This window comes from Aulonocara stuartgranti (assembly GCF_965226115.1).
Source record: "Aulonocara stuartgranti genome assembly, chromosome: 8".
NCBI lineage: Eukaryota > Metazoa > Chordata > Actinopteri > Cichliformes > Cichlidae > Aulonocara > Aulonocara stuartgranti.
The window spans coordinates 20,526,203-20,544,899 of record NC_138959.1 but is presented as its reverse complement, the minus strand read 5'-3'; the positions used below and the strand labels follow the sequence as shown (position 1 = coordinate 20,544,899).

Here is an 18,697-nt window from a genome sequence, read left to right as displayed (position 1 = left end):
CACAGTACTACTCCTGAATAGCCTGAACATGAATTATAGCTTTACAGCGCCCTCTGCTGCTTGTCTGCTAAACAGCACCTCTACAAGCGCCTGCTGCCACGGAAACTGCCAGTGGGAACAGAAGTAACAGCACTTCCTGTTTCAAACAATCATTTCTGTCGTGAGTGAGCAGCTACGGCACACAGAATGACTCGGACAGCTTACGATCCTTCTCCACTGGATGAATGAACAGCTGTGACTTCTCACCACCGCCGACAGCCGCTTTATGAGAGGAGGCTCAAGGTTGGCTGCTTGAACTCTTTCTGTTTGCTATTTCTATCCGGCTAAGCCCGTAAGCCTGTACCAAAACAAACTGAGCATCGTTAAATCATAGAGCTGGCTTTACTGCACACCTTCGTTTGGGGGCATTTCATTTCACATGTCCCTCTCCTGTCAGTCGCCTCTACAGAAAATAGTCCAATATTTCAAGCTAATCTTACACCGTTGCTAATAGGCAGCTACGTACTTTATTACTTGGTAGTAAGCCCCACGGGTGAACAAGCGCAGTCGCTTCAAACGTGTGTGTGTGTGTGATATCTCTATGTATTTTATTGTTACCATCAACCTGGTGTGTGCTGCATGTACAGCTGTGAGTGACAGGATACGCCTTGTAGCAGCAGCAGCGTCCCTACTTGTTACGAGATGCTGTGAAACAGTTGACTGCCACTTAGCTAGCCCAGAGCCCACTCTGTGATCTGTGTACATTTCACATACAAGCTTGGTTATTACAAATGCCACACGTATAGTGTGTTAAATGTGGGTCAGCAAATTGCGCTGAGTAGACATCGAGCAACGCAGTGCAAAGGTCATCGCCACTACAGCGCATGATCCAAACAACTAGTTTACAGATGGGTAAACAACTGTTCTCTAAGGAGGCCATTTGGCCCTCATCTCCCTATTTTCCACACACACTTTGTTCATATTTGTGTATAATTGTGGCCTGCTTTTTCCTTCTGTACTGTTGGTGGGTTATGTCTTCAGGCTCCTGCTCATTTTAAATTGTGTAGTATGCTTTGCTTGATATGCAGTGGTCATGAAAAATATATTTATATTAATCAAGCATGACATTCTGACCACTGACAGGTGAAGTGAATAACTCTGATTATCTCTTCATTATGGCACCTGTTAGTGGGTGGGTATGCTAGGGAGCAAGTGAACATTTTGTCCTCATAGTTGACATTTTAGAAGCAATAAAAATGGGGAAGCAAACAAACAAAATCGAGTCCATCACAGTTTGTTGCATATGGGGCTCCATAGCTGCGGACCAGTCAGGGTGCCCATGCTGACCCCTGTCTACGCCTGAAAGCACCACCAGTGAGCATGTGAGCCACAAAAGATGTGCCTAATCTGATGAAGCATGTTTATTTGATATCATGTGGACGGCCAGGTGCATGTGGGTGTTTTGCTGGGGAACACCTGATACGACGATGGACTATGGGAAGAAGGCAAGCCGGCTAAGGCAGTGTGATGCTTTGAGAAATGTTCTGCTGGGCAACATTGGGTCCATGTGGATGTTACTTTGACACATAACACATATCTAAGCATTGTTATAGACCACGTACATGCTTTCATGGAAACGGCAGGATAATGCGAGAGGCCTGAGTACAGAAAACATTCAAAAATTGAGACAGATAAATAATAAAAGACATGATCACATATTAAGAAAAAGATATGCAAAAGTAGTTGCAGATAGACAGATGCAACCATTTAAAATATTCCGCTGAAATCAGAGAGTACAGCTGCATTTTTAAATTTCTTTGTAGCTCTTTCCATTATTTATCAGCAGTGAAGTATTTCAATCCAGGTTTTCTAAGTTCAGACTGATCAGGAGGTACAGCTAATGCTAAAATGTCCCATGAACTGACATTGTAAGTACTGGTTTAAATTCAATCAAGGAGCAATGGTAAGCTAAGGGAATCTTGGGAGCAGAGCCTTGTAAACAAACATCATACATTGCTGCTCTCTGCGATTTGCTAGGGAACACCATCCCACTTTTTCATATAAGATATAGTGTTGAGGAAGAAAAGAATCACTTGTGATAAAATCATAATGCACTGCGATACAGTGAGGGAGATTGGTGGGGGAGGCAGATGGACCGGTATAGTGTCTGCAGTATTGTAGAATCACTGTATCCATCTGTTGTGATAAAGAGACTGTTTACTGTGAAAGCAAAACTGTCAGTTTTACTGGCTGATCGATGTTCCTGCTTTTATTTATAGTCATGTATGGTTTGGAGTGACTGAAAAAATGAGATTGCAGATAGAAGCAGCTGAAACGTGTTTCCTCCAAAGTGTTTCTGGGCTCAGCTTTAGAGAAAGTGTCAGGAACTCACTCATTTACAAGGGGATTTAAGGTGTTTTAACCATCTGACTAGGATGATGTTTCACACATGTCTAAAAGGGAGGGACAAATCCCATGCTGGCATCGGAACACCATGGTGTCTCCCAAGAGAACTAGAGGAGACGGCCAGGAAGTGGGAGTTCTAGACTGCCGGCTCCACGTACAAATCCACGCATGGACCAACTGTGAAGGATTCAAATTGAGTTTTTACTGATCTGCTTAAAGTGTCCAACCCTATCTCTGAGCCAATTTCGCTTATTTTTGCCATGTCCAAAACATTTTTATGAGGCCCAGTGTTTTTAAACACATACTTCAGCATATTTACACAGCAGCTGATGCCAAATGTTGTGGCACACGTCTCAGTGTTTTAGCCATTCATTCTGGGAAATTGTACAACGTAATTTCAAAGCCACATTATCAGCATTAACCCATTTTCTTCGTCAGGTTCCAGGTGCAGCCATGCCCGTCTCACTGCTGTGGGCTGTGGACGTCTATGGGCGGGTCTACGGCCTGTCCACGGCGGGGCAGCAGTGGGATCAGTGCCGCGATGCCCAGATGGAGTTCAAGCGGGTCACGGCGGCACAGCAGTGCTGCTGGGGCATCGCCTGCGACAACAACATCTACCTGAACGTTCACGCTTCCGACCTGTCCATCCGCTACCAAGAGGAGACCTATGAAAATCAAGTGGGTCTCTGTGACTAGTCGGGGGCTGTCATTCTTTAATGACTGTAATTACATTAAAATAAGTTATTGTAAAAGCCAAGAAATATGTAATAAGGAACCCACATTATTTGTCTGTCTTTAAGCAAGTTTGTAATACATTTTCTTTTTATTATTATTGCACAAGTAAAATTGAAAGTTAAAGTTCCCCATTATATGTTCAGCATCCTCATATGGCAGAGTCCCACTTCTCTGTTGCTAAATCCACAAGCCATTAGGCTACGTGCTTTAACAAGTGAACCTTAGAAGCATCCTAAACCAGTTTTTAATGGGAAAAAATTCTCACAGTGCAAGATCACGAAACCTTTTTTTAACACTGCTCTTTCAGATTATCCCCATTAGGTCGACACTCAGTCATTTTCATTCTTGTGGCTACATCTTCATGGGATATCTCACTAAAAGTGCTCTTGTTTTCCCTTAATATGAAATAAAAGGCAACACCACCGGCTTTAACGCAGTTCACTTTCTCTGCCCAACTTTTTGTCAGCGTTGGAATCCCGTAGACGGTTTTTCTGAACGTTTGCTGCCAAGCGACCGCTGGCAGTGGAGTGACGTCACAGGTCTGCAGCACCAACCTCTGGACAGCTTCCAGCTGCCCTCCAGCAGCTGGGAGTGGGAGGGTGACTGGTATGTGGATGAAAACTTTGAGGGAGAGCCCACAGAGAAAGGGGTGAGTTTAAAAAATGCGTGTCTGCTTCAGTTACTGCCCTTTTTTCCTTTCTCTGGTGTGACCTGTTCAGATGTTTGTTTCCAGGGATGGACCTATGCCATCGATTTCCCTGCCACCTATACTAAAGACAAGAAGTGGAACTCCTGTGTCCGTCGCAGGCGATGGCTCCGCTACAGGAAGTACAAAGCAATGGACACCTGGGCTAAGGTGGGTGTTACTGCATAACATATGCATGTAATGAGTGCTGATGGGTGAATGTGCATTTTAAGTTCTTGTTTTCCTTGTGTGCATGGCAGATCCCCTCACAGCACACAACTCTACCAGATCCCTTCAGCGACATCAGCTGTGGAGGTTGGGAAATTAGTGAGGAACCCAGGGGCCGTCTGTGTCTGTGGGCTGTATCCCTGCAGGGCAAGGTATAGATTATATATACAGGGCAGCACCTACCTTGTTTTAGGTATCAGTGGCAATGTTATTATGCTGCTATATGCTCAGATTGAGAATTTCTTGACTGTTGAAGTAATTCGTGTTTATTAACTGTGTATGCTTCAAATCATTTGCTATTAAAAGCAGAGTTAGACGTTAGCAGCATGGTAACTACTTTAAAATGATCCTGTCTCACACATACATTCGTGTCACACCAAAATTGTTTGATAGCAGCTCTTAATTTTCGGAATCTGTCTTTGTCACTGTTCAGGTGTGGTTTAGAGAGGGAATCTATCACCATAATCCTGAGGGCGCTTCATGGGAGGAGGTGCTTCTACCTGGAGAGGTGGTCCAGATCAGCTGTGGCCCAGCAGACCTGGTCTGGGCTGTGCTCTGGGAGGGGCAGCTCATTGTCAGGGAGGGCATAAGCAGAGACTGCCCTAAAGGTACAAATAGGCTCACTGATGGGAGGGTGACGTGGTGTTTCTGAGTAAATGTTTGAGAATTAATATTTCCTGCAATCCAGGTGCCTCTTGGGCAATAGTGGAGTCTCCCAGCTCCGATGTGGGAGCTACACACGTAGCCGTGGGAAACAACGTGGTCTGGGTTGTGACGAAGGACAATAAAGTAAGAAAGTGCTGCAGTCACGTAAAAAAAATCTGCTTTTAATCAGTGGAAGTACTTCCAAGATTTAGCATTTTCCTTTGTCAGTGGCTAATTCTGTTGGTCAGTTTGCACTAGCTGAATGTGCAAAGATGGCAGTGTGACCAAGCTAAAGCTTTCAAATGTTTCACTTATTTATTTATAATGAAGATTTATTTCTTTCCTCAGCTCAGTAAATGGAGCATAAAGACCAACAAATGCGAAGTAAAAGAACAGAAACAAATATTAGGAGCTGCTCTGCCAATCTTTTACTTTAATAATCTGTGTTGGCACTTCACAGTTCACTCCTAATTTCAACACTGTGACTGACACAACATGAAAAATGTCTAAACATAGTTAAACAGGCTTGTAACAGCTTGTTGTTAAAACTGCAGGGATTAAACCTGCGATGTCTTCAGAATACCTCTCACTCTACGCTCCTGCTTTACCAGGTGTGGTTCAGGCGTGGCGTGAATTCTCATAACCCGTGTGGCTCCGGCTGGATCAGCATGGTTGGAGAAATGATCATGATCAACGTAGGACAGAACGACCAGGTGATTCAGTGTGTCCTCAGTGTAACTGCTGGGAATCTTATAAGGACTGCTACATGGCTTTATTACTGCATGTTTGCAAGTGATGCAGTCATGCTGAGGTTTTCTGAAAGTTGCTGGTGTTCATAGGTGTGGGCTATCAGCTCTGAGGACCGAGCTGTGTACTTCAGACAAGGCGTGACCTCAAGTGAGCTGAGTGGGAAAACTTGGAAGGCTATTACCGTTCCCCGAGACGGAGACCGATCCCACTCCAGCGCCAGCGCAAACAGCCTGCAGAGGTGGATGCGCCTCAGAGGACACACACTCTAGTTAGCTTTTTAAAAATGTAATATTAAAGTTAATTCTCTCTCTGTCTGTGTTTCTCAGTGCCGGATGTTTTTTCTGTGGTGAGGTGCGTGCTCCGTCAGTAGCAAGTGATGCAGAATCAGACCTAGAGAAAGGATCTGCAGATGGGCCCGGTTGCCTGGTCACCTCCACCTCCCCGGATACCTTTGTGGACGCCCCATCTGACCCGCCCACTGACACTCCCAAACCCCGTATCCCCAAGGTCACCAGCGACAGCTTCATCTCTGAACTCGTCTCCGATCGAGAATCGGGGAAGACCTCGAGAGATGTTGGAAAAGCCACTCCCACTGTCCTAGAGGAGGACACCATCTCACACGAAGGAGATGCCAAAGCCCCCTGCGCTGGTGTTGCTCTCTCTCCTAGCCAGTCTGGCAGCCCTCTTGATACCCAGTGGAGTAATGTGGATCTGGAGGAGGCACAGAGCCAGCAGGCTCAAACTGGAGCAGTGCTGGACTCAGCTGACACCTGCAGCTTGTCCTCAGTAGCCACTTACACCCTTGCCATGGAGGATCCTTATGGTGGAGACGAGCACCCTCTGTGGGCCTGGGTCAGTGGAGGAGGCTGCTCTGTGGACAGTCACTCCCAGCTCAGCTGGTTTAACTCTGTGAACACTGCATGTGAGTTCAGTGAGCTAACTCACCGGTGATTGAACGTTTAGATTTTTATGTAACTTTAAGTAACATGTAACTTGTATAAAAGGATGATAAGTCAGTGCTTATGCTCAGTTTCAATGAAGCAGCATTGATGTCATTATTTTTGTCTTTTTATTCATCCAGCCTTAGTCCAGTCAGTCCAGTCCATGAGTTTGTCAGTCAGTCCAGCCCAGACGGCAGCTTGGCGAAAACAAATCTTTGAGCAACTCAGCGAGCGGACCAGGAGAGAGATTGATAATTTCAAACATTATGAACAAGCCATAGAACAGGTACCTTCTCAACCATGCACTTTACCACCCGTTTCTTTCATTAGCATGTCATTTGATTCGTTCACTTGATCCAATCCTGTTGCAGTCTGTGTGGGTGAAGAAGGGAAGCATGCAGTGGTGGAGAGACTGGAAGCCACATAAGTGGATAGATGTTCATTTTGCCTTGGAGCAGTTCTCAGGACCGGAGGGCAACAAGGACGGCATCCTGTTCATCTATTACAACTATTATGAGGAAAAGAAGGTTAGACGGAAGTGTGCGTTTGTTTAGTAAAAAAGTGTCTTCCTTAAGTTTCATGTGTTAACTTTTCTTTGATTATCATTTACCGCTGGCTGCGACATAACACCAAAGCAGACTGGCTTACTGAAGGCTTACTGTATATTTCAACTTCTCTTTTCTAACACTTCTTTTAGTACCTGCATGCCTTTATCAATGAAGTTACCATCCTGGTTCCTGTGCTAAATGACTCCAAACACACTTTTGCCATCTATACTCCTGAGCGGACCAAACAGAGGTGGCCTATTCGATTAGCGGCTGCCACAGAGCTGGAAATGCATGATTGGGTGGGTATGGAAAGAAAAAATAGCACAGTGGAAAGTAATAATGTAATACTATGCAGCATTTATTCATGTATATCATCTAAAAATGTCATTTGTTTCTCCATCTTTGCCTCCCTCCGCCTGCTCTGTCCTGCTCTTCAGCTGGCATTGTTGAGTGTGTCATGCTGTGACTCAAGGGGGATCCAGGGTCCTCCCGCCAAACAGGCCATCTGGTCCATTACCTGTAAAGGGGACATCTTTGTCAGTGAGCCCTCACCTGGCCTAGAGGCCGTGCCTTACCCGACACCCTGCGACCAGATGTAAGAATGAGCTGCACGTCACTAGACTGATGGCTTTAACCTTCTGCTATATGACTTTCTATTCTAACCACTTAGCTTTATTTCTTTCCTCTCTGCAGGTTCTGGCGACAGGTTGGAGGCCATCTGCATATAGTGGAGTGTAACAGTGTTGGGATAGTGTGGGGGATCGGCTTTGACCACACAGCCTGGATCTACACCGGGGGCTACGGAGGAGGGTTCTTCCAGGGATTGGCAAGCAGCACAGATAATATTTACACCCAGACGGACGTTAAGAGCGTTTACATTTATGAGAATCAGCGGTGGAACCCCGTTACTGGCTACACCAACAGGTACTGTGCAAGAGTGGAGCTTCTGTCGCTTTATTGTTGGAAAGTGTTGTCAGAATATATGCGATAATTTGTTTTGTAGAGTTAATTCTGCTATGTCAAGGACACAGAAATATCCAGTCTAATACCTAGCTGTACAATATGTCCACTGTGTAACACAAAGTCAGTTAAACTCCAGGGATACCAATCTGTCCTTTTAGGAACCATAAGAATTAATTTAATCTAAGCTGGTGCAAGTACAGGAGCAGGTGCACCGGAGAAGCAACAGTTCAATTCACTTGTATTTATGTAGCACAAATTCACATCAACAGTCACCTCAAGATGGTTTATTTTATATGGTAAAAACCCTACAGTAAAACAGAGATAACCTCAACAATCCCACAACCCCCTATAAGTAATCACTTGGTGACAATGGGAAGGAAAAACTCCCTTTTAACAGGAAGAAACCTCCAGCAGAATCAAGTTCAGGGAGAGGCGGCCGTTCCCATGACCATTTGGGGGGTGAGCGGAGGGAGACGGGACAAAATAATTTAATGATTACTAATGGTTAAATGCAATCGAATATAAACATAAAGAGGTAAGTGAAGAAGAAATACTCACCCACTACAGCCTATTGCAACTAAGTTATGGTTCAGGCTTAACTATAAGCTTTACCTAAAAGGAACGTTTTAAGCCTGATCTTGAAAATAGAGAGGGTGTCTGTCTCCCAAATCCAAACTGGGACCTGGTTGCACAGAAGAGGGGCCTGAAAGCTTACTTGAAAACTCAAGTAAGCCAGCAGTCTCAGAGTGATGTGCTCTGTTAGGATACTGTGAAGTCTCTAAGATCGGAATTTTAGAAAAGGATTTTAAGAGGGAGCCAATGAAGAGAAGCCAGTACGAGAGAAATATATTCTAACTGCTTCCTGTCAGTGCTCTCGCTGCAGCATTCAGCTGAAGGCTTTTCACCGAGATTTCAGAGAAACATGATAATAATGAATTACGATAGTCCAACCTAGAGGAAATAAATGCATGAAAATTTTTTTAGCATCACTCGAAACAGGATGTTTGTAATTTTAGTGATTGCACAAATGTATGAAGGCAGTTCTACATATTTGTTTTATGTGATCACTCCTGACTGAATTTACTCTAGTTTTGCTTTTTGGCATTTACATTGCACCGGTAGTACAGCTTGTCTAACATAGTACACGCATAAGTAAAATTGCAAGAATGTTTTGAGAGAGACAGAGCGTCAACCCAACAGCAGGACCGGTATTTGCTCCTTTGTGCATGGAGAAAAAGGAGCCCTACAAAAATACTTCTAATAGGCATGTTCATGTTTCTGAGCAAAACTGCCCAAAACAGACTCTGTGACGGTTTCATCCTTTAGTGGGACCTGTGCTCATACCAGTCCTGCTTCTGTGTTGATGCTCTTCTAGGGCCCTATCCAGCACTCCTCCTGTAACAGCCCATCTCCTGTTATCTCCTCTGCACTCAGACAAATATAACTGTAAAGAGGGGAAATTTTCACATGTAATAAATGTAATAAATCTCATGCATTTGTAAAAGCTGCAGTAGGTAGGTGTCATTTTTTTAGTCTCTCCCTGCCAACACCAGCAGGTGCAGGTGTTTCACTAAAAATAAGTTAATCGAGAATTTCTGATCCCATTCTCTTCCACTTTAACTGTTACAACAGTGGATTTTAGTTGTTTGTTTTTTTTTACATTAATATATGTGTGATTCTTATTTTATTTTTGTATTTTGGGGGGAGACGGAGCCCAGAAAAGAAACAGGATCCTAGTTTCCACAAAGACCAGCTGATGAACAGTGTACTGAAAGGTTGCCTAGCTACACCAAAAGCCAACATCTCATCAAGTCCATTTGAGATTTCTTTATTTTATTTTATTATTATTATGTTTACATAAACCGAGCAATTGTGGAAACATTTAAAACTTTGCCATTGCACTCTGATGTGACAAATAGACAATATATTTTAACAGTCATTTCAGCTGAATCACATGTTGTTTTGATTTGTGTGTGTTTTCTGTCATTGAACGTTGCTATTCTTTCTTTTAGAGGCTTACCAACAGACCGCTACATGTGGAGTGATGCTTCAGGGCTACACGAGTGCACCAAAGCAAATACAAAACCTCCCTCCCCTCAGTGGACATGGGTAGGCAAACACACCCACAGTGGGAGATTCCCCGTGTTGATCTGCAACCTTCTCTGTGATAATTACAGTAGCTGCTATTCTTGCCTTCTAACCATTAGTTTGAAAAATACTACTATCTTTTCTTAAATATATCACACATAAGGGGTGTGGCCAGATCTGCAGGTGCGTTGAGTGTTTCACTTCCCCTGTTTGCTGTTTTCAGGTGTCAGAATGGGCTATCGACTACAGCGTGTCTGGCGGGACGGACAGAGAAGGCTGGCAGTATGCAGCTGATTTTCCAGCGTAGGTTTCATATGCTGTTCCTGAAACCCCACCTGCTGCTTCACTTGGTTCAAACTATGATCTTGATTTATTTATCTTTCCTTTAATTCATTCTTTCGCTTCCCCATGTGTCTGTGCAGGTCATATCATGGCTATAAAACGATGAAGGACTTTGTGCGTCGTAGGCGATGGGCAAGGTACTATAAAAAGCATTGGTCTGTGCACTATTTATTCAGCAGGTACACAGCACTCTGAAAGTTGCCATCCCTGTGTTTGTTTTTTAATCAGACTGGGACAAATGGGCCATAATCAGCACAATATATTATGGTGTTAATCATATAACGTTTGTTACTGTAGAATTTTAAATTCTGGAGAGAATCTGAAATAATGTGCAGGAAGGTATTTAACTGAAGAGATTTGTTGTCAAGGACACCTGTTTATTTGGCCTTAATGCGCAGGAAGTGTAAACTGACCACTACAGGACCTTGGCAAGAAGTTCCCCCCATCGCACTAAGTGATGTGACCATCCTGCCATGTGCAGCTCAGAGCACCGTGGACATGGTTCCTGTGTGGGCGATCAGTAACAAGGGCGACGTGCTTTGCCGACTGGGAGTCACCGCCCTGACGCCTGCTGTGAGTCATTAATAATATGCAAGCGGACACCAAATGAACTGGTTTAACATCTTTGGAGAGCAACCATTAAAGCTTATTGTCATTTTTTCCGCTTGCATAACAAATGCACGCAAAGTACAGAGAGGTGCATTAGCACGTTGTCACTTATTTTTACTGTGGAGGTTCTTTTAGTTCTAATGTGGGCTTCTAGTGTGGAGAGTTTGAGAGATATTTGCATTTATTTCAAATACAACCACTTCAGTCAAAAGAAGATTGTAATTTCTATCAGCAGGGCATTAATGACAAGAAATATGATATGATGATAATGATGACTGACTAAGTCAGACGTTCCATGAATAGGAGCTGGTTGTGGGTTGAAAAGCGGCTTGCGGCATGCAGATTTGCCAGAGTTAGGGTAGCTATATTTGGCTTAATTTCTCATTTGGAGAAAGATAATTCTTGTATTATTTTATGCTAAATTTATTAGTGCTTCTAAAGACAAAAAAGGAAAGGGGGGAAAAAAAGAAATGATGTTTATCAATGGACCAAAAACCTCCAAAGTTTCTTTTATTTCTGTTTATGAACATCTGAATATGGAGAAGCAGGTTTTTGAGAGGCAGTGCTTTCTCTGTCTGCTCTCTCAGGGATCTTCATGGCTCCACGTGGGAACAGACCAGCCTTTCAAGTCCATCTCCATTGGGGCTGCCAGCCAGGTGTGGGCTATTGCCAGGGACGGAGCTGCCTTCTACAGGGGATCTGTGTCACCACAGAACCCGGCAGGTCAGTGGGGAAAAAATGAAAACTGACAGTGAAGGCTGAAAATTTTAATTGCATTTGTCATGTCTGCATATTGAAATAAAATTTACTCAAGCAGATGCATTTTACCTGTGTTTTATGTGTGCGGGTGTCTCCCTCTGCAGGAGATTGTTGGTACCACATCCCATCTCCAGCCAAACAGAAGCTGAAGCAGGTATCTGTGGGAAGAACATCGGTCTACACTGTAGATGAGAACGGTAAAGCACAAAACGCAGCACAGATTTTTATTTACAGCTTAGGTTTATAAGTTACTTTTATAGATGAATGATGTAGTGTGTTCTGTTTATAGTTCCTGGTATGTATTTTTACGAGATGTCTGATGTGGGTGTTTTTCTATCAAGGTAACCTGTGGTACCGACAGGGTGTGACCCCCAGCTACCCTCAGGGCTCCTCCTGGGAACACGTATCTAACAATGTCCGCAAAGTCTCTGTAGGCCCTCTGGACCAGGTAGGACATTATGGCACCACCTTCATCCATTTCATCCTTAAAAGCTGAATGCAGTCAACAGATTTTACCTCACATATTTATAGGCATGGAGGTTCAGACTTCTTGTCTTTCTAATTTGTGGCGCTTGTAATGTAAAAGTGATTCAGTTCAGGGAACACGTACCACACCGCGTGTTTATTTGTGGGTGATTTTGTTGCTTTTGTTTTGGGGCTGCAGGTATGGATCATAGCAGACAAGGTGCAGGGCAGCCACAGTCTAAGCTGCGGGACGGTGTGCCATCGACTCGCAGTCCAACCCATGCAGCCCAAAGGACAGTCCTGGGACTATGGCATTGGGGTAAAGAAACCGAACAGTATGACTGGAAAATAACAGTTTCTGAACAGTTTCTAACTTCTATGCTAGTTTCATTTTAGTGGAGAGAAAGAATATCAACCAAAAAACACATGATCTCAATTTATTTATCAAGATCCTCAGTGTGCTGAAGTCGTCATGTACCCTTTGCAGAAAAACAGCTCCAATATGAAAGCAATTCAGTTTCCATCCAGGTGATCAGGAGTATTTGCGATTGACTGGACTGATTGTAATCTGTAATCTTAGTTCAGTCAGTGATTTGCAAATCAATTTATAACTTTTAACGTAATATGTTTTTTCTGGATTTTTGGTTGATATATATCTCTTTCCAGTAAAGTAAAACTACCATGACAAATTAGAAACTACTTGTTTCTTCGTGAGTGAGCAAACTTATTCAACATGAGGTCCAATAATTTCCTCTACTGTATATGTGTCATGAGTGAATTGTCACCATTTTTTTTACTGATCCTGTCCTTCCCAAAATGCAACAAAATAAAGGCATATTGTTATCACAGTAATGCAGCATTTTATTGGTAGTTGTTGATATTTTGAGCACGGCAGTCTCCAGCAGATATATTTATACATCACATTTTCCCACAGACTTAGATTTTTTTCTGTTATCTGCTGAAGTTTGTCTCCTTGTTTTTTAATGCTAAAAAGCATCATCAAGCATCCTGTGCAGCTTGTTCAAGTAAAGTAAACGCTGCACATAATCTGGGGTGTGTTCAACATGCTAATTGTAATATTATTTTCTTTTGGCTTGTTTATTTTTTTCATTAAAAAAGAGGGGTCACATTTTATATATGCAGTTTTTATGGGGGATTTTTTTAATATGAGTTGGATGGGAGGTGTTGAAAACTACAATTACCAACACAAAGTATATCAAGCTTATTGCCGTTTGAAAAAAACAAGAACAGTAGAGTAAATATTAGTTGCTGGAACACTTCAGTCTTCGTGTGCAAACTGCAGTAGAACAACAACAGAAAGGTGTGGCTCCCAGTTTTCAAGGCTTTGTTTAGTGCTTATAGACAGATGGTAAACAAGCTTATCCTCAGTAATAATAATTATCACCCCTGTGTCACTGTTTTTAGGGTGGATGGGACCATATCACAGTCAGAGGGAACTCTGTAGAACCGCCCCACATCCGTTTTCCCTCTCTAACAGACACCTCATCCCCTCGGAGCCTGCTGGAAGTCAGGAACACGGAGGTCGACAGCAGTACTTCAGGATGTTAGACAAACACAAATTTGTGCACACAAACTGTATAAAAAGAAACAAAACTCAGATTACCTTTGTAGTATTTTTTTAAAGCACAGCTTATTTTAACACTGGAATAGCAAGGTGATCCTTAAATCCTGAGGTTGGAGTTTTCACACCTTGTGAGCCGGTGAAACAGAGCAATGGATCTCAGACAATCAGAGCCATCTCTGATGACAAACATGCTTATCTGATCTGTCCCTGTGTTGTTTTTCATTTGTACTAGGCATTCATGTGATGGTCACGGCATTTTTGTGTCTGTTTCTGTAAGTGCGGTTAGTCTTTTGCCATTGAACTTAGTGGTCTTAATTCATTTTTGTCCTTATTTATTAATCAGGATGTGATGTTCATGATATGTGTGGTTTTTGTGTATAGATTACCACAACAAGTTAAGGTTAAGATGGTAGGGGGGGTTTATATGAAAGATGTATATTTTTTAAAATGTGCTTGAATTGTAGTTGAATAGTTGCTGGACCACCAGCTTCAGAATGAGTGTTATTTTGCATTTTATCCTGTGAGCAACAAGTCAATAGGGCCAGTTAATCTGAAGTTTTATCTTTGTTTACTTGTCTGCTCCTTTTGTCTGCTGATCTGGCACAGCATCTGCACTACTGAATACTTTTATGTGCATCTATGTGTCATCATTTGGATTCTGAAGACAAGAATTGGGGTGATTATTGCATGTAAAAAGTCAGCTTGTGAGGTAAACTGAACCCACTGTTAGCTGAATGATACTGGCTGAGAGAATTGTAAAACTACACTCCAAAACACGCTGTGTAATTAGCATTAGTCACTTCTAATCAGTCAAGTATTGTTTCTAGACAGATCGTAGAGGTTTACCCATGGACTGCTATTTGGTGCCAGGATGTAGCAGCTGTTAGAACACCTACACTGGTTTAAACTTACACATGCCTTGTGCAAAGACTTCTGATGTTATTACCTAAAAAAAATATCTATCATTATCATGAAGCATGTACACTGGTGAATATTGTAAAAAAGAGGAAAATTACTGTAGTCTTATAGCTGAAACGCTCAAACTGAACCTTCCTCTTTCTCAGGAGTGCTGCATGCTGTTAACTTCCTTTGACATAATGGTTGTAGAATGACTGAGCAGTAAGGGGGAAAAAAACATTATCTTTTGTTGCAAGATTGCAAAATACTAGTATGTACTCAGTATCGTGGCAGTTGTTATATTACACGGACTACTAAACATCATGCACGGGCATCAGTTTATGTCAATAGCTGCTTAAATGCACCTTCGCTGTCTAAACCTGCTGAACTATTTGTAAATGTTGCAAGTGAGATCTCTATTATCTGTGAATACTGAACATTGTGTGTGGTCAAAAAAAGAAACAGTCTGTGTCAATAATAAATACATGTATTTATTAATAACAACTTCTCAAATGTTTTTTTTCCCCCGTTATGATGTTTCACACAAAGTTTGCAGCTTAAACACACATGGAAACACAGCAGGGAGAGGGGATAAGCAAGTAACATACACGTTAAATAGCATCTGTGCCTTTAAGAACTCTTCTGTGTGCAGAAGAAGAGAAATGAGCTACGCGTTCAGATCAAGGGTGGATTATCATTGTGAGCGCTTTCTTGCAACAACACCTCAATATTTAAGCCTTCTGCTTGGTTGTCTTTCTTTCATGGATGCAACAGTTATGGCTCGAGGTTACACTGAGCAGGTTTCTCAAGAGTCGATACAAGAAGATGGCAAGATAACACAAAAGAGAACAATCCCCTTCCCCAGTTTAAACCACAACACGCAAGAAGAAGAAGGAAAAAAAACATGAGGGTGGAAAAAAAAGCAGCCCTTCTTTCCTGGGCACATACATTACACAACTATGGTCCATTTGGTTTCACTTTCCAGTCTGCATTCTTCATGTCTGCTGTATAAAATCCTTCCATATTTTGCATGGAGTTCTGCACAGCTCACCTCTTGCTAGCATTTATTAGAGGTCTATGATCTGGGGGGGGGGAGCCCACTTCCTACAGAAAACACAGCTGAACGTCTCTAAGAGTGTGACTGTAGGAAGTGGGTAATGTTTGATTTGTCCAGCCCTCCTCCTGGTGGCTCCCCTTGCTTTAATCTTACTGTTAGCTTTGCTGGCTGAAGCTATGCATACTGGTGAGGTATTGGGTGAGACCTTCCTCCCCCTCTTCCTCCAGGTGCTGCTGGTAGCACTGGAGGAGCTTGGCAGCGCTGGCCTCTGAAGGGACCCCGCCAGCAGGCAGGCAGCCCCCTGACATATCCAGGATGATGGTGGTCAAAGCCTTGATGTAATTCTTAGCCAGGGTCAGCGTTTCGATCTTGGACAGCTTCTTCTCGGTTTTCACATGCGGGATGGCCTCGCGCAGTGCTTGGAAGGCGTTGTTGAGTTTGTGCATGCGCTGGCGTTCCCTTTCGTTGCTTTCCAGTCGACGGATGCTGCGCTCTTTGGTGCTGGAGCCGTGCTTGCGTCGCCGGCCTCCTCCCTGCCTCTTGCCATTGCCGCTCCTCAGAGAGCCCCTCCAGGAGCCACGGATCCGGACCGAGGCCTCTGAGCCTTCCTGCTCACTGGAGCCCGGCTCTGTGTCTGGCTCGAATTCCGGCTCCGGGTCGGACCAGTTCCTTCTGGATGGCTTCACAGCCTTCCCTTTGGATTTCATCTTGCTACTCCCCTTATCTCTGACAGAACAGATCTCAGGTTCAACAAACCTGGAAGACAAGATAGGAGTGTTAAGGACAAGAAAAAAAGGATATAAAGTGGCCCGCTTCATAGTTTTCCTTCAGTCAGCTCCAGTTTAAACAACTTGGCATCCTGTTGTATCTAATCAGACTTTTGCAGTGTGAAAACTCCATGATGTTGGTCTGTTACTCCACACTTCTTACCCCACAGTTCAGAGATAATACCCATGTCAAGGTTACACTCACAAAAACAGACCTGGCAGCTCACAGCAACAGCAAAGCTTTTTAACTTCACTTTAACTCACTGCATAGTTTGGTTTCACATAATAAGACTAAACCATCAGCTCCTAAACTTATTTAAGAAGAGGTTCTATTACTATTATATATTTTAAATGTGAATTTACAAACAGTGACAGTTTAAACTATACTATCACACGCTGTCAGATAAAGCTGTTTTACATAGATAAGTACGCACAATAAAAAAAAACGTGTATGTCTCCATCATCGTCATTATTTCCCTAACCTCAGCTTAATCACACCAACGGCAGTGCTGTGACCGATATGAAGATGAGTAGACACAAGTCAAATTCACTCACAACACAAATGGAAGGGAACTAAAAGCCTTACCTGGGAAATTATACTAATATTCTCCTTCCTGTTTCTTTTTACAGAAAAGGCGTCAGCATGCAGCCGGACATGATCAGCGACATAAAGTCAATTAAAGGAGCAGTGGGAATGAAGGAGCGCGAGAGCAGCACATCAGCGCGAGGCTCACAGATAACTGTCACACGTGAACGGCTACCTGTTGCTAACAGATGTACACGTCGCGCTGTTCAGCCAATCAGAGAGACAGCCCTTTCCCCCGCTAGCTCCGCCCTCAACCCTAAACCTCCCAACAACCTGCTGCTGTTGCTGCAGAAAGCCACAGATGTGCAAGAATTATACTGAACTTACATTTATACTAGGATGTTTTTGATTTTGATTTTTGGGGGATTCAGATTAACTTTGGCTCCCACTAATGTTTTCCAACGATACTTAGTAGTTGGTGGAAGCAGCATTCAAATCCAGGGATCATCTTATATAGACATGGTTAGGGAGACAGATCTAAGTGTCCTGCAGGCTGTGTGCTTTAATATCTGTGCTGTTCATTTGAGAAAAAGCACAAATAGCAGTCAGAACACGACTATTCAGTTCAGAAAGTGAAATACGTGGAGTACTTTTATAAAATATTAACTAAATAATTGGTTGAATATGCGTACTTACCATTCACAAGTTCCAGCTGACATTTGCATAGATTCTGAGAACAGTGAAAATTTGTGTGCAGTAGTTCAGTGATGAAAAAAATATTTAATTGAAACCCTTTCAGTGTTAGTTTGGCCAGTTTACCTGGTGAATTAGGAATATTCTGATGTGATATTTTTGCGTTTCCTGCTTCCCATTTCTAGAAAGTGTAGTCGTTTTGCAGTTGACAAGCAAAATGTTAAGGATTTACTGGCTAACTAATGTAACTGAGGAGTTTTACTTTACTGTATTTCATTTAAAAAAACAATTAAGGCAATATAATGAGATTGCAGTGGTGGAATTGAGTGGTATGGTCTAATATTTTAAAAACCCTTACAAAAACTGCTCTTTTTTCCATACTGATATGCTGATAACACGCTCAGCAACAGCATTTCCAACTGTGAAATGCTTTTTTATTCATTCAGGTGAATGCAAGTAAACCTTCTTCTTTTTCTGTTAAGCTGCAGACGTGCTCTTACCTTTAAGACAACTGTAGTAAAGTTAGTTCGTCTGAACAGTTAACATATTTTCCATTGTGACTTATCACCTTCTGCTGCTTCATTTGAATACAGTCCTCCAGGCTACAGCTGAATGTAGGCCTCGTTTAAACTTTGCTCCAATATTTGCTTTTCAACAGACAAACTTTTTGAGCTGCATTTTTTGCATTACATTACTTCTGATGGACAGCCTCAGGCCACTAGAAAACTAAAAAAAACACACACATTACAAAAAACATGCCATAAAAGAAAAGCAGAACAACTGCAATTATTAACACGCTCCTTCTTCACATGGAAATGTGATCTGCAGTAATCCAACTGTTTAACTTGGCAGCCTAATGCAGCTGTTGGCAGTTGGGATTACCTTATGTTGTGGTAGCAAGACTACAAAGACAGGGAGGAGTCACTACGGTGAGGTATACTGACTGTTCATCAGTGACTGCATTTGCAGTGTCTGCAAACATCTGGAAGATTATTGACAAACCCTGATGGTTTTCAATTCCACATTTTG

The 18,697-nt window shown here is 42.7% G+C and overlaps 2 protein-coding genes across 2 annotated transcripts; one reads left to right on the top strand and one right to left on the bottom strand.

Annotated features, from left to right (window-relative positions):
- Positions 1-69: 69 nt before the first annotated feature.
- On the top strand, positions 70-15,098 carry tecpr1a (tectonin beta-propeller repeat containing 1a). Its single transcript, XM_082543471.1, has 24 exons — positions 70-282; positions 2,824-3,063; positions 3,587-3,769; positions 3,854-3,976; positions 4,066-4,185; positions 4,467-4,641; positions 4,722-4,822; positions 5,290-5,391; positions 5,518-5,666; positions 5,755-6,350; positions 6,510-6,655; positions 6,741-6,896; positions 7,067-7,216; positions 7,355-7,512; positions 7,611-7,841; positions 9,893-9,989; positions 10,192-10,271; positions 10,391-10,447; positions 10,709-10,883; positions 11,507-11,642; positions 11,783-11,875; positions 12,020-12,126; positions 12,343-12,462; positions 13,569-15,098. Exons 2-24 carry the CDS (start codon positions 2,839-2,841, stop codon positions 13,710-13,712), a joined length of 3,624 nt encoding a protein of 1,207 aa, XP_082399597.1. The 5' UTR covers positions 70-282; positions 2,824-2,838; the 3' UTR covers positions 13,713-15,098.
- bhlha15 (basic helix-loop-helix family, member a15) lies at positions 15,097-17,271 on the bottom strand. Its single transcript, XM_082543472.1, has 2 exons — positions 17,036-17,271; positions 15,097-16,438 (listed from the first exon to the last, which is right to left on the bottom strand). The coding sequence occupies exon 2, from the start codon at positions 16,387-16,389 to the stop codon at positions 15,838-15,840; it is 552 nt and encodes a 183-aa protein (XP_082399598.1). The 5' UTR covers positions 16,390-16,438; positions 17,036-17,271; the 3' UTR covers positions 15,097-15,837.
- Between the last annotated feature and the right edge of the window lie 1,426 nt (positions 17,272-18,697).